This window comes from Lontra canadensis, unplaced genomic scaffold (assembly GCF_010015895.1).
Source record: "Lontra canadensis isolate GAN:19392208 unplaced genomic scaffold, GSC_riverotter_1.0 scaffold72, whole genome shotgun sequence".
Classification (NCBI taxonomy): Eukaryota; Metazoa; Chordata; class Mammalia; order Carnivora; family Mustelidae; genus Lontra; species Lontra canadensis.
Genome location: NW_022631066.1, coordinates 8880906 through 8893087, shown reverse-complemented (window position 1 = coordinate 8893087; position 12182 = coordinate 8880906). Strand labels below are relative to the sequence as shown.

At 34.5% G+C, this 12182-nt stretch overlaps 1 protein-coding gene across 5 annotated transcripts in view; it reads right to left on the bottom strand.

Annotated features, from left to right (window-relative positions):
- The window catches only part of MINDY3 (MINDY lysine 48 deubiquitinase 3), an 84348-nt gene that overhangs the window by 50751 nt on the left and 21415 nt on the right, over positions 1–12182 (bottom strand). For 4 of the 5 annotated variants that reach the window (XM_032880911.1, XM_032880912.1, XM_032880913.1 and 1 more), the window contains 4 exons: positions 10927–10978; positions 9949–10063; positions 7236–7309; positions 6320–6399 (listed from right to left, as the gene is read on the bottom strand). In XM_032880911.1, the coding sequence (XP_032736802.1) occupies positions 6320–6399; positions 7236–7309; positions 9949–10063; positions 10927–10978 (321 nt within the window). The remainder of the gene's footprint in view (positions 1–6319; positions 6400–7235; positions 7310–9948; positions 10064–10926; positions 10979–12182) is intronic. The other variant, XM_032880916.1, reaches the window with a different exon arrangement.

The window sequence follows — 12182 nt, the reverse complement described above, 5'->3', positions numbered from 1 at the left end:
TCAACGAACTATTTAACTGTAGCCTGGATGGACTGTGATAATGATTTCTATTAAAGAGGAAAAAGAAAGGAAGCTCTGGGTTTCTGATTTGTAAGAGCTAACTCTATGTCAATCCCATAAAATGAAGAAAACATTCAAATAATCAAATAAATGTAAACAGTAAATGTTCAATACATAAAATAACACAGGGCACAAATACAACAGAATACCTTAAAGGTAGGAAAGAAGCCACTGAAAAACTGATCTATAAGCAAACAAAGCAAAGAAAATCTCAGCTCAAAAGACATGCAGTAGTAAAGGCAGATGGCAGTAGACAGGAGTTGACGTGCATGGGGAACCAAGTCATTGAATGGTTTTAAGTGAGAAACTGTCATGATCTGACTTAGTTTTTAAAAATATCCTACTAGCTGCTGTAAAAGATAGCGGGTGGGCAAAAATGAAATTAGGTGACGAGTTCTACTGCAGGTTTATCTGTATTCTATTGCAGAAGCTAAAGATAGTTTTAACAGTTGAGGTAGACTAAAATACCTGGATTCGGAAACTACAGAACCCATATGATCAACACTATATACTTTCATTGAAAGGTACAAAAAAGCCCAATCTAAATGGGAAGACTTACTACACTAAAGACGGCACTTCTTTAAAATAATCTACAAATTTAACATAACTCATTCGAATTCTTACAAATTTCTTAAAACTGCAACTTTAAAAATTAAAAAAAGTTCAACTGGACTAGAAAATAAAAATGTCTATAATAACTTTACATTATAATATTTTTATTATAATAATCATAGGAAACATGCTGACAAATATCAAAGAACATGAAACTAGGCAATAAGGTAGTTTTGGCATAAGAACTCACAAACAGATAAGTGGAACAGAAGAGTACAAAGAAGGTTTCACACATATGGGAAAATCTGTAGGTGTGTCAGTGGAAAAATGACAAGTTAGGAATATTAGGCAGTTCCTTGGGAAAAAGTAAAAAAGTAGATCTCTATCTCATACTACTCACAAATAAATAATCCAAGTGAATTAAAGAATTAAACATTAAAAAAAGCCTACAAAATAATTTGAAGAAAATATTAGGAAATATTAGTTTAATCTTGTGGCGAAATACAAAACTGTTTCAAGAAAAAAACTAAAAAACAAAACCCATAACAGAAAAGATGAAATGATTATCTTTCTAAAAATGACAACCTCCGAGATGATAATAGACACCCATTAACAAAGTTAAGAGACAGAAAAGGCTGAGGGAAAATATTTGCATCACATTTTTAAAACAAAGAAAGAATAGAGTTCTTAGCAACTGTGAAAAGATAGTAACCTTTCCCCTCAAAATGCCAAAAGCTAGAAAGAAGCAATTCCCAGAAGAGAAAATACTAAAAGCTGACAAACACACAAAAAGATGATCAGAGGCTCAGGAGGAATCAGAGAAATGTGAATTATCAGTAAATGACATATTAAAGATGGACAGTTCTGAGTGTGGCCAGGATACAGGAAAACAGTTAAGTTTTTAAAAGCAAAGTTGATATATTAGCAGTTGGTAAGGCTGATCTTAGAAGGTAATCTGGCTTTATCTATCAGGTTTACAGATGTTCTAAATAGATGAGGTATCATATGACCCAGGATTTTCATTCTTAGGTAGATACCAAAGCAAAATTAAAACATACATCCTCACAAAAACTTTTACATAAATGTTCCTAACCACATCATTCAGGACGGCCAAGTGGAAACAAGCTGAATGCCCATCAACAGATGAAGGAATACATAAAATATGGTCTCTCTACTAAGTGGGATATATTCACCAATTAAAAGGAGTACAGTCCTGGCATATGCTAAAACATGGCTGAACCTTGAAAACATGCCAAGTAAAAGAAGCCAGTCATAGAAGACCAGATATTACATGATTCTATTTATAAAAAATCCCCAGTTTTGGCAGATCTACGGAGACAGAAAACAGATTGTTGCTAGGAGCTGAAGGGCAAGGCAATGATGGGGAGTGGCTGCAAATGAGCACAAGGGTATTTTTTTGGACTGATAAAAAAATGTTCTAATACTGATCTGGTGACGGTCACATAACTCTAAGAATGTATTAAAAGCCATGGAATTAAAATAAATACATACATACCATGGAATTATAAATTTTAAATAATATCACACGTGTGGTACGTGAATTCTATCTTGATAAAGCTATTAGTAACAAATATAACACGCCTAAATTTTTATCACACATTCTATTTTTAGAAATCTAGCCTATAAGAATACCTGAATATGTAAAAATTTATAAACAAAAATGTTCACTGCAGTATTTGTTTATAACAGTAAAAAATGTTAATATACATGTTCACCATAAACTAAAGGCAAAGACAAACTGAGAAAAATGTTTATTGCATGTTATATTATTTGTATATAAAAAATATATGACAGATCAAGCATTGACATCCTTAAGAATTAAAGGCAAGAAATATGCCCTCTTTATCTTTCACTAAGCCTTCTTGGTTTTTCCTGGGTAACACATAATATTCATTTTCTCTCCAACTGCCCGATCTATACTTACTGGCAGGAAAAAGCCTAACTATAAGCCTTAGTGGTTGGATCCACTCTAAATCACTCTATGTAAACTCATCTCTCCCTCTTACTGCTGACTACGCATTTAAAAATTTCTCCCACGATCCATTTTTTTTTAATTCCTTCTTCAAGCAGTAGACTCAAACCCTTTCTCTCCTTGATACGCCTCCAACTTCACCTCGGTCCACTCATTCTCAGCAGACTTTGAAATCTCAAAATTTCTCCCTATTTAAATCTTTCACACTTCAAATGCCTTTTTCTTTTCTCAGCACGTTCTTTCTTCCTGTTTTAGAACTATGCATCTTTCCAAGGTTACAGTTACTCCTGGCCCCATTTACTTTGATTAAAGGTGGTTCCCTCCCCCTGGCCAACAAACAATTTAAGTGATTTCTATCCCCTAAAACAAAACCTACACACACCATCTCTTGCCTTGGCAATCAGTTCCTCTCTCCCTCTTTCACCAGTAAAATTTCCTTGCTTACATGGCTAAAATATTTACTTTCTGTGATTTGGTTTCAAAGTCCACTTGCCATGCTTCTTCATGTGTTCATTTGTTTAATAAGCTTTATCTGAAAACCTCCTAGTCATATGTACTTTACCCTCAGGCACCTCATGAGCTTCCACTCTGCTGTGGTCTCTGACAAGAGGCAGAGCGGTACAGCGGCACGTGCTACGGTGGAATGAGCACGAGCTCTGGGTGTGGACACAGCAGTTTATGCCTTTGCTGTTTGACACCGGTCAACTTACTCAATCCCGAGGCTCACCTTTTTATCTACCAACATTAAGAATATACAGCAGTCTAAAACGCTACTTAGCCCAAGTACATAAATACTAGTTGCTCTCTCTTTCCTTCCATTCCAAATGCCTTCAATGACTGTCTTCCTCATGTCTGCCAACTAAAATGTAAGCTTCTGAGTATTCAAGAGACTCTGGGTTCTTACTTAGCCCCATGTTTAGGATCCTTCCTCTTACCAGTCTCCTTCACAGGTACAGTGCTTTCATCCACTGGTCCTCAAACCTGCCTCCACATAAGAATCGTCTTGGGATAATTTTAAAATTATCATGCCCAAGCTCCACCACTCAGAGATTCCAATTTATTTATTTACTCTCTGCTGGGGCCTGAGCACTGACATATTTTTAAGCTCCCTGAGTGGTCATGTTTAGTCGGGATTAAGAATCAGGGGTCTCGGGGTGCCTGGGTGGCTCAGTGGGTTGAAGCCTCTGCCTTCGGCTCAGGTCATGATCCCGGGGTCCTGGGATCGAGCCCCGCATCGGGCTCTCTGCTCAGCAGGGAGCCTGCTTCCCTTCCTCTCTCTGCCTGCCTCTCTGCCTACCTGTGATCTCTGTCAAATAAATAAATAAAATCTTTAAAAAAAAAAAAAAATCAGGGGTCTAATCAGTCTGATCTGTCTCCAGCCCCGAAACACAACCTGCGGTTTTCTCAAAATGCCCTCTCACTTGTTCCATCTTGCCCCATCAAAACGTTAACTCCTATTTAGAGTCTCTCTGCTTACCCCAACATAAACATAGTGGGAAAGGTTTTCTCTTTCCTCTGTAATACTTTATTTCAACAAGCTTCATTTCATACTGCATTATGGTTATTTGGGTGCACATTCTGATTTCCCCAAACTAGGTGTGTGTGTTTTTGAGGGAAAGCTGAGTTCTCCCCATTGGCCAGTTGAGGCATTTTAGAAATCTGATCTTAACCTTCAGAACATCCCTTTGAGGAAGGCATTAAACCTCCATATTTATAAATAAGTAAATTGAAGCTAGGAGAAGTAAAGTGACTTGCCTAAGGACTGTACAACTAGCACCTACTTATACTTTTTGTTTGTATATTAAGTTTGGTGACTGAAAACAAATTCCTAATAATTCCTAACAATTAAGGGAAAATGAAAGACATATGCCCCGACTACCTTCTTTTCCAAGATAATTCAAGTAATTGCTTAGTTTTGATATTTAAGCTATACTGAAAAAAAAATTCACAGCGAGACAACAGCTTTGAAAGCTAATGTATCAAGCAACAGAAAAGAATAAATTTGTACACATCAAGAACCAAAACTTGGATAGTGGGAAAGTAAAAAATTCATGGCAAGAAAAAAGCCTATGGGAGGATAGGGGAGGAAAAGCCTAGGGAGGCAGAATAGCCTAGCTCTGAGAGGGGAGGCTTAGGAGAATCTGCAGAATGAGGAGAAAGGAGGACCATGGTAACTAGGATCAAGAGCCAGAGAAATGCCATCAAAGTCCGGGTGGAAAGAATTATGAGCCGTAGAATTATGAGTAGCAGCAAAGACAGGGACAAGTGGGATGAGATACTTCAACCCAAGTTTAACAGGAGCCGGATATTCCTTTGATCATCTGAGATGATCTAAGATACTCCAGGCTCCAGAAACCATAGGGAGAAGGAAAAAGAGAGGGTGTGTAGAAGCCATACGGTGAGAGCGTATTACTGAAGAAAGAATGACATACCTTTAACTGGGAGGATTAAGTGCCTTTACAGCTTTGAATCAAAGTAAGGTTCAAGAATGGAATGGGCTCATTTAAAAAAACAGAGCAAGGTAAATTTGTAGTTTCTTTGTCCATAAGTTTTTTGTCCTTTGCCAGAAATCAGCACAACTAGGTTCTCATTCTAACCTAAACACTAAGTGAATGATTGTGCATATTTTATCTAATGTGTAGAGGGAGAGAAGGTAGTTCTTACATTTCTTAAATAGTAAAATGAAGGGTTGGATTGTGCTAGGGTGCTTTAAACCTGAAATTATAAATTTTTACTGACCTTCACCCCCCCTTAATATTATATCCTTTCCTGTTTTGTTAATTAGCAAAACCTATTTCTAAAACTTGAGAATAATTCAAATTTAAGATCAAGATTCACTCATTTAAATGGAAGTAAAAAGAACAGCTCAATCATAGTATTTACTTCTGCTATCTGGTGAAGTTTCAGCTCATAGAATAAATAAATTTCCCTATGAACTATAGAGACTTCCTATATAGAAGCTTCCTGTCCTATGCTTTACATACTCCAAAAAGAGGTATGTAGTAATTAATATAAGTTGAATGAGTAAATAATTGAATTTAAACTGACCCAGTCATAAGCTGAAGGGAATTTTACTCAGAACTATATCTTAGCTCTTAACTAGATAAATTGGCCAATAATGTGTTTCACTTCAATGATCTTGGGAATGTACGAAGTTGTAGCAAAGAAATAACTGACACCAGAAATGGAGGTGTGGTGGTGGTGGGGGGGGTCACTTAAAGTTCTCAGATAACATTAATTCTGCCCAGCATTTCAGAAGAAATTATACACACTAAATGTAATATAGGAAAAACCACTAGACTCATATTTCAAATTGCATTACTTATAATTATCAATTTTAAGAAAATGCAGTAGTGTCTGAGACTTACAGATATTACTGCATAAACATACAAGATTTATAGATTTAAAAGATCTATTTATTACTTTCTAAAGAAGTAAGTCATATAATCCCAATTTTATACTAGAGAAAACTAAAGGTAGATGAAGTAACTTGACTGAAGTCTAAACACTTGGAATTTGAATCCAAGTTTGTCTGCCTTCAAACTCCACACTCTAAGTGACAGTGCCTTGAAAACAGGGAAAGATTCTTCTATATTAAAGCACTTATGTTAACCTCTTAGTAACACAGAGCCATTAAGTAGGTGAATAACAATCAACCATACTCTAGGGAAATAGTCATCATCAAAGAGTAAAGACAGCAAAAAATATACTTACTCATTCCTGAGCATTCTCTATCACCATCCCACACATTAGAAACAGCATGTCCCGTCAGTAGGAGGTTAATTAAACTTTGGCTATTAATAAAAATGTAGAAGTAATTAAAACACGAATAAACTAGTTTTCACATCAAATGATCCCGTGGTAAAGCATAAAGTAATGACTTCTACATTATGTCTGTTAAGAAACAAAGTTAGGAATACCTTACATTTTTATTTTATATGCTCAACAACAGCTTTCGAAATGTATCACTTAGTGTATCATCACAATGGTATCTATTGTTCTATATGTTCATCTAAATTTAACAAATTTATCTAAGATATTATGTTTAAATGGATGGGAAGAAAGTTACTTAGACTAATAACTTACTTTATATTTATAATCATCTATAAATATATATGTAATTATTATTTTTTTGTTTGATGGACCATTGAATTTTAACCTTTGAGGCACAAAGATCTAAAGAGAAGGACTTATGTAACAGAGTGGGTTCACTATCACTGTTTGACTGATTTTAGTACAATTATACAGAGTTTGGTGGGGGGGGGGGTTTCAGAGAAAAATAAGGAAAAAAATATCTCCCTCAAGCAGGAAAGCATTTACAAATAGGTAAGGATACACTTATTTCTAAGTCAAAATGAGTCAATTGCATTCATTAAAAAATTAAGTGGAACATAAAGCAGAATTTGTAAAATTCTGTTGTCATCTTTAAAGAAAGTATGAGCCATGATAAATGCAATGCATACATAAACCTGAAGTGGAAATGATCATTTCACACAGAAAGCACAGACTACTCAAATCCACACACTTTATGCTGCCAACACTGACAAAAGTATCTGACTCAGATTATCTTAAAGTCAAGTTTCTAAAAACTTAAGTCCATGAAGGGAAAGAACAGATTTTAGTTAATTACCTGCCATGTCCATATACAGGATCTATCAAAGGTTCATTTGAATCTTCAATTTCGTTTTTTATGTTTTCAATGCCCTAAAGGAACCAAAAAATTCACTTAGTTCAAAAACTAAAAATGAAAATTACAGTTTGTAAATTGACATTTTTTATATAAATGAATAAAACACATTTATTTAAGTAACTTTTCTCCTAAAAAATTACCCAGATTTGATGTGAGAGAACATATGAGATGATAATGATAAGAGGAGCTCCTCTAAGAGTATCTTTTCTATCCTGGGCTCTATGCAGAGCACTGACTATCTCATAGGTGATAGATCTTATGGCATGTTAGCTCAAGGGGCACTGAGAGAGGTTTAAATTTCAGTAGGAGGGAGGAGAAAATTTTTAAATCCTATGAGTTAATATTAATTTAATTTCAGGCCGAAGTAAATTCAGATTTAACACATCTGCTAAGGTATCTGAAGTATTTACTTAGGCCTTTTAAAAAACTTATTAGTATTAAAGACATACACATGAGTGTTGATAGAGATATCAATTAAATATAGAAAAGGTCTGAAACAGAAGAAAATAGAATTCTGATTGTGCATTCCCAGAAATATCAGTAATTTAAACATGTACTGATAAAATAAAGTGTCAAAGTAGGAGGGCAGGAAGCTTCTTTTCTTAAAAATGAATTTTCTGGTATTTTTTTTAATTCCTCAAAAGGGCATCCAAATCCCCAGAAGTCTATGTAAGTCCAAGACTAGGGCATTTTCATTTCGTCAGCCCTGAAAGAACGAAGAATAACTGCCGTCACTGTGCTATTCACCTAACTTTAACCACTGGTTCTATCAGATTAAGGCCATTTCTAAGGATTAAAGGCATTAGTCAAAAATCCAAATATTTAACGAACGCCTAAATATTGTAGGACAATACAAACAAGTATGAGATTTTTGCACTTGCTGCCTTGTAAACAACACAAAACAGGCCATGATACAGCCAAAAGGAGTAATATGAAGAAGTGACATAATCACTGGTGAGGGAGGGGACATCATCTCAAACACAAGCTCAAGTAAGAACTAGACATGATGGTTTATTGGCTGTAAAGGGAAGAGGAGGCATCAAAAGTTTTGAGCATAAAAAACGGGGGAGGGGAGAATAATGAATAGTCAAAGCCAAACCCATAAAAGGCCAGACATCTTAAGTCCTACCCTCACTGCTCTTTACTACATCTAATCAACTACAAAGTACTTGTGGTTCTTTCTCTTAAATGTGCTTTTTAAATTTCCAAATTTAGAACACACTTCTAAATATGGTCTTTTTCTTTTCCATTTCCCTGGCTACTGCCGTAGCTTAGGTTCACCATTCAGTAACCACTCTTTCTTGTTTTCCTGACTCCAGTCTTCAACCTTACCAGCAACTCCCTCTCACACAACTCTTACCTCAATTTAAGGAACTTTGTCAACAAAAGATCTCATTATTACCTTGTCTAAAATTTTTGCTCTGTTCTAATATTGACCAAGTGAAACTGCAATTATTTTTTTGGACAGAATACAAGGGCCTTAACATTCTGAGCCTTTTTTACATAAATAAAATGCTGCAGTAATACTGAACTCCTTACAGTCCTTGTGGTGTTACACCCAAATTCATTATGCCTTTATACTTGCTGTTTCCATGGCTCAGAAAATCTTCACACAGCTTTTTCTTCTAGAAAACTTTTCCACATCCACCAAGACACTATATCCACCACAGGGTCCCTACTATGTAATGTCTATCCTTGATTCCACCAAAAACAAACCAAACCAAACCAAACCCAAGATTCAGGCTACCTTCTATTCTACCTCCCTGACTGCCCCCATGCTTTGTGCATGCAAGAAATAAACACCTAAAAACAGAGCCCGCATGGAATTATTAATGTGTCAATTTGTTTTTCACAGTACTGGTGAGGAATCATTTAAAAAAACTGTTTCTCACATTGTAATTCCAATCCCTAGCAGGGAGTCAATGCCCAATAAACATCTGTCAAATGAAAGAAGTCTGATAACAGATATAACACATCTAGCAGGATACTCAACTGAGACTAACAGGCTGTTAGAGATAGATTAGGAGTTGGGGAAAAAAAGGTAGGATAGAAGTATACGCATTGAAATTAACCACATAAAAGTAAGTTGAGAGAATAAAATGCCCATAAGAGAAAAAGTGTGAAGATGACAGGGACTGAACATTTCTTCAATATAAAATTTGGACCAGGAGAGAAAGGAGCTGGAGATAACAGGTAAAGAAGAAAATGAAGCTATCAAAAAAAGGCGGTGAGGATTGGGGGAGATAGGATCATGAGACAATAATAAAAGGGAACTAGCACAGTGATTTATTAGGTAAGTTAGGAGAGGGACTGAGAGTCACAAAGAGCTTCCAGAAAGCATTAAGGTTGTCAAATGCCAGTTACTGCTAAGATGAAAGAAAATAAAACTCAGAAGAACTGAGTGCATTTCATAATTAGAATATCACTGATAACTTCTATAACATAGAAATCAGGAGTAAAACTAAGTTTGAAAGTGGTTAAGTACTAAGTGAGTGGTAAGAAAAGAGAACTAGATGATTCCTTATCATCAGCATAAGAGATTTTTATTCTGAGATTAGAAACGGTACCAAAAATAAAATTACTTATCACAGCATGAAAACCAGTACTGAACTCAAACTAATAAAAGCCAGAAGAAGTATCTTCTTAAACAAACCTTTGTCAGTAACACAGAATACAGAAAAAGCAACACTCCAAATTTGTTTCCCCACATTGAATACTGGTCCAAGACAGCATCTTTTAATTCTGATAAACTTCTGAATGATCTCTTTCTGGGGGCGGGGGGGAAAGAATTAAGTATTAGTATTAGAGATGAGAATGACTACATTGACAAATGGGAAATTTTTAAAATTGTCTTATACATTAAACTGTATATGTACAAATGAGATTTCTGTGTCTCAAATTTTCAAATACAGATTTAGCCATTAAAAGCAAAAGCTGCTGCTGACAAATGTTGCTAAATATATACCATTAAAATAGAATGCCTACTTGGCAGGAAACTCTTCATCACTTAGGTGAACTGTCTGGCATCAATAAATTCTACAATAATTACACATTTTTAAAGAATGAAGTAGCTTTAAGAGGTGTTCAAGAAAAAAAAAAAAACTTGACTCTGTAAAGCCTGAAAATTATATAATAAATATCTGAATACCAAAGATAAGGTGTACATTTGTGGCTTCTTTTAAAAGAAAGTAATGTCGTATTTCAAATGCCACTTGTAATACTATCAATGTAGCTATCCTTACCTTTTACAATAAAAAGTTTAATGTTCTTGTGAAAATATGGCACTTTTAACGAGAATCATAGAAGGCATATTTTGGCAAACAAAATAATTCCAATATTTATCTTATTAGAAAATTTTGTATTCATTTGGGTCAGAGAGACAGTAAGCTAGAATGATTTTTTTCATTGTAAGCAATGAAGAAGCTTTTAATATTATAAAAAGGTGTTCTGGTAGTTAGCTAATTTAGAAATCAGAATAATTTAAGTAAACATTAATAAATTACTATTAAAAAAACTGATAACAAATTAATCCTCAATTATATAAATCTAAGTACCTTTCCACAATATGAACAGACTTAAAATGGCAATGTGTCCACAAGGTAAGTATTTTAAATGTTCCAATGTTACTTACTGAATTAATGCATGAAATCGCTCAAAGCCAAGCTCTTCGACAGCCAAGGCAGCTATACATAAAAGACACTTTTCAGCACTACACATGGCAAATAAATGACACAAGATACACACAGCAGGCTGTAAATACTTTCAAGCAATCAAAATTTTCCCTATTTCCTTACTCCCTTAAAATTCTCTGTTTATTTTCAACTTTACTATAACACAGATTTTTATTTCAGGATCTTAGTTACCATGATTATAACTAAAATGGATATAATACTGAGAATGCAGTAGGGCGATTAAATGATAAGCATTTATTTTCCATTCAGTCAGGCTAATACTACATAAAATATGAGAAATTATTGACAGTGCTTCACACATCACTGAAATGTGTCTTGCACTTTTAAATAATCTTCCAAATCGTAGATCCAAGTAAAATCATCATAGCTAATCTTCTTCCTTTATAATATAAAGTCTTTAGGTTAAGTTTAATTTTTAAACTAATGTGTATAAAAAGGAATAGCACTTTGAAACTACACAGGTTCAACGACAGCTTTAAGTCTGTTTCCTCATTTGTTGGTACAATTGTTAGAGAAGTTTTCAGTAACTCATTTAGATTATGATCATTAATAAAATTATAAATTAAAAAAGCAAAGGAAATAAAATAAATCATTTAAATCCAAGGTGATGTTTATACAGCACTTTATACCAAGTGCCAGGCCCCTCTGTAAATGCTCTATAGGTTTTATTTCATTTAATCCTCTAACAACCCTATCATCCCCATTTTATAGAAGAGGAACCAAGTCAGAGAAGAAGCCTCCCTGGAGCACAATGCAATGAACAGCACAGCTGAGATTTGAATCCAGAGAGTTGGCTCCCTTTACAAAGATAACAGCTTTAAAGATCTCAAACATGAATCAAAATACTCCTAATTTATCACAATGAACAATTTTATATATATTTTATAAAGCAAATCTTAGTACTTTTAAATATTAATTCTTGTCAGAGAATGAAAGAAATTCATTATGAATTCAAAATTAGGATTTTTTGAATTACAATTAAAAATGTTTCATTAGGCTCTCCTTTTCAAATCACTTTGATTTTCAAATGCTTTAAACTACTTTTAAAAATCTTTACCAGCCCAAATGGGTTAATTTCAATAAGCTTTTGATATGCATGGGAAACAAACTGAAATTGAACCTGAGCATTCACTATTGCAAACAAGTGTGCGTTACTGAAAGCCAAAACTACACACACCACACAAGCCAATGAAAT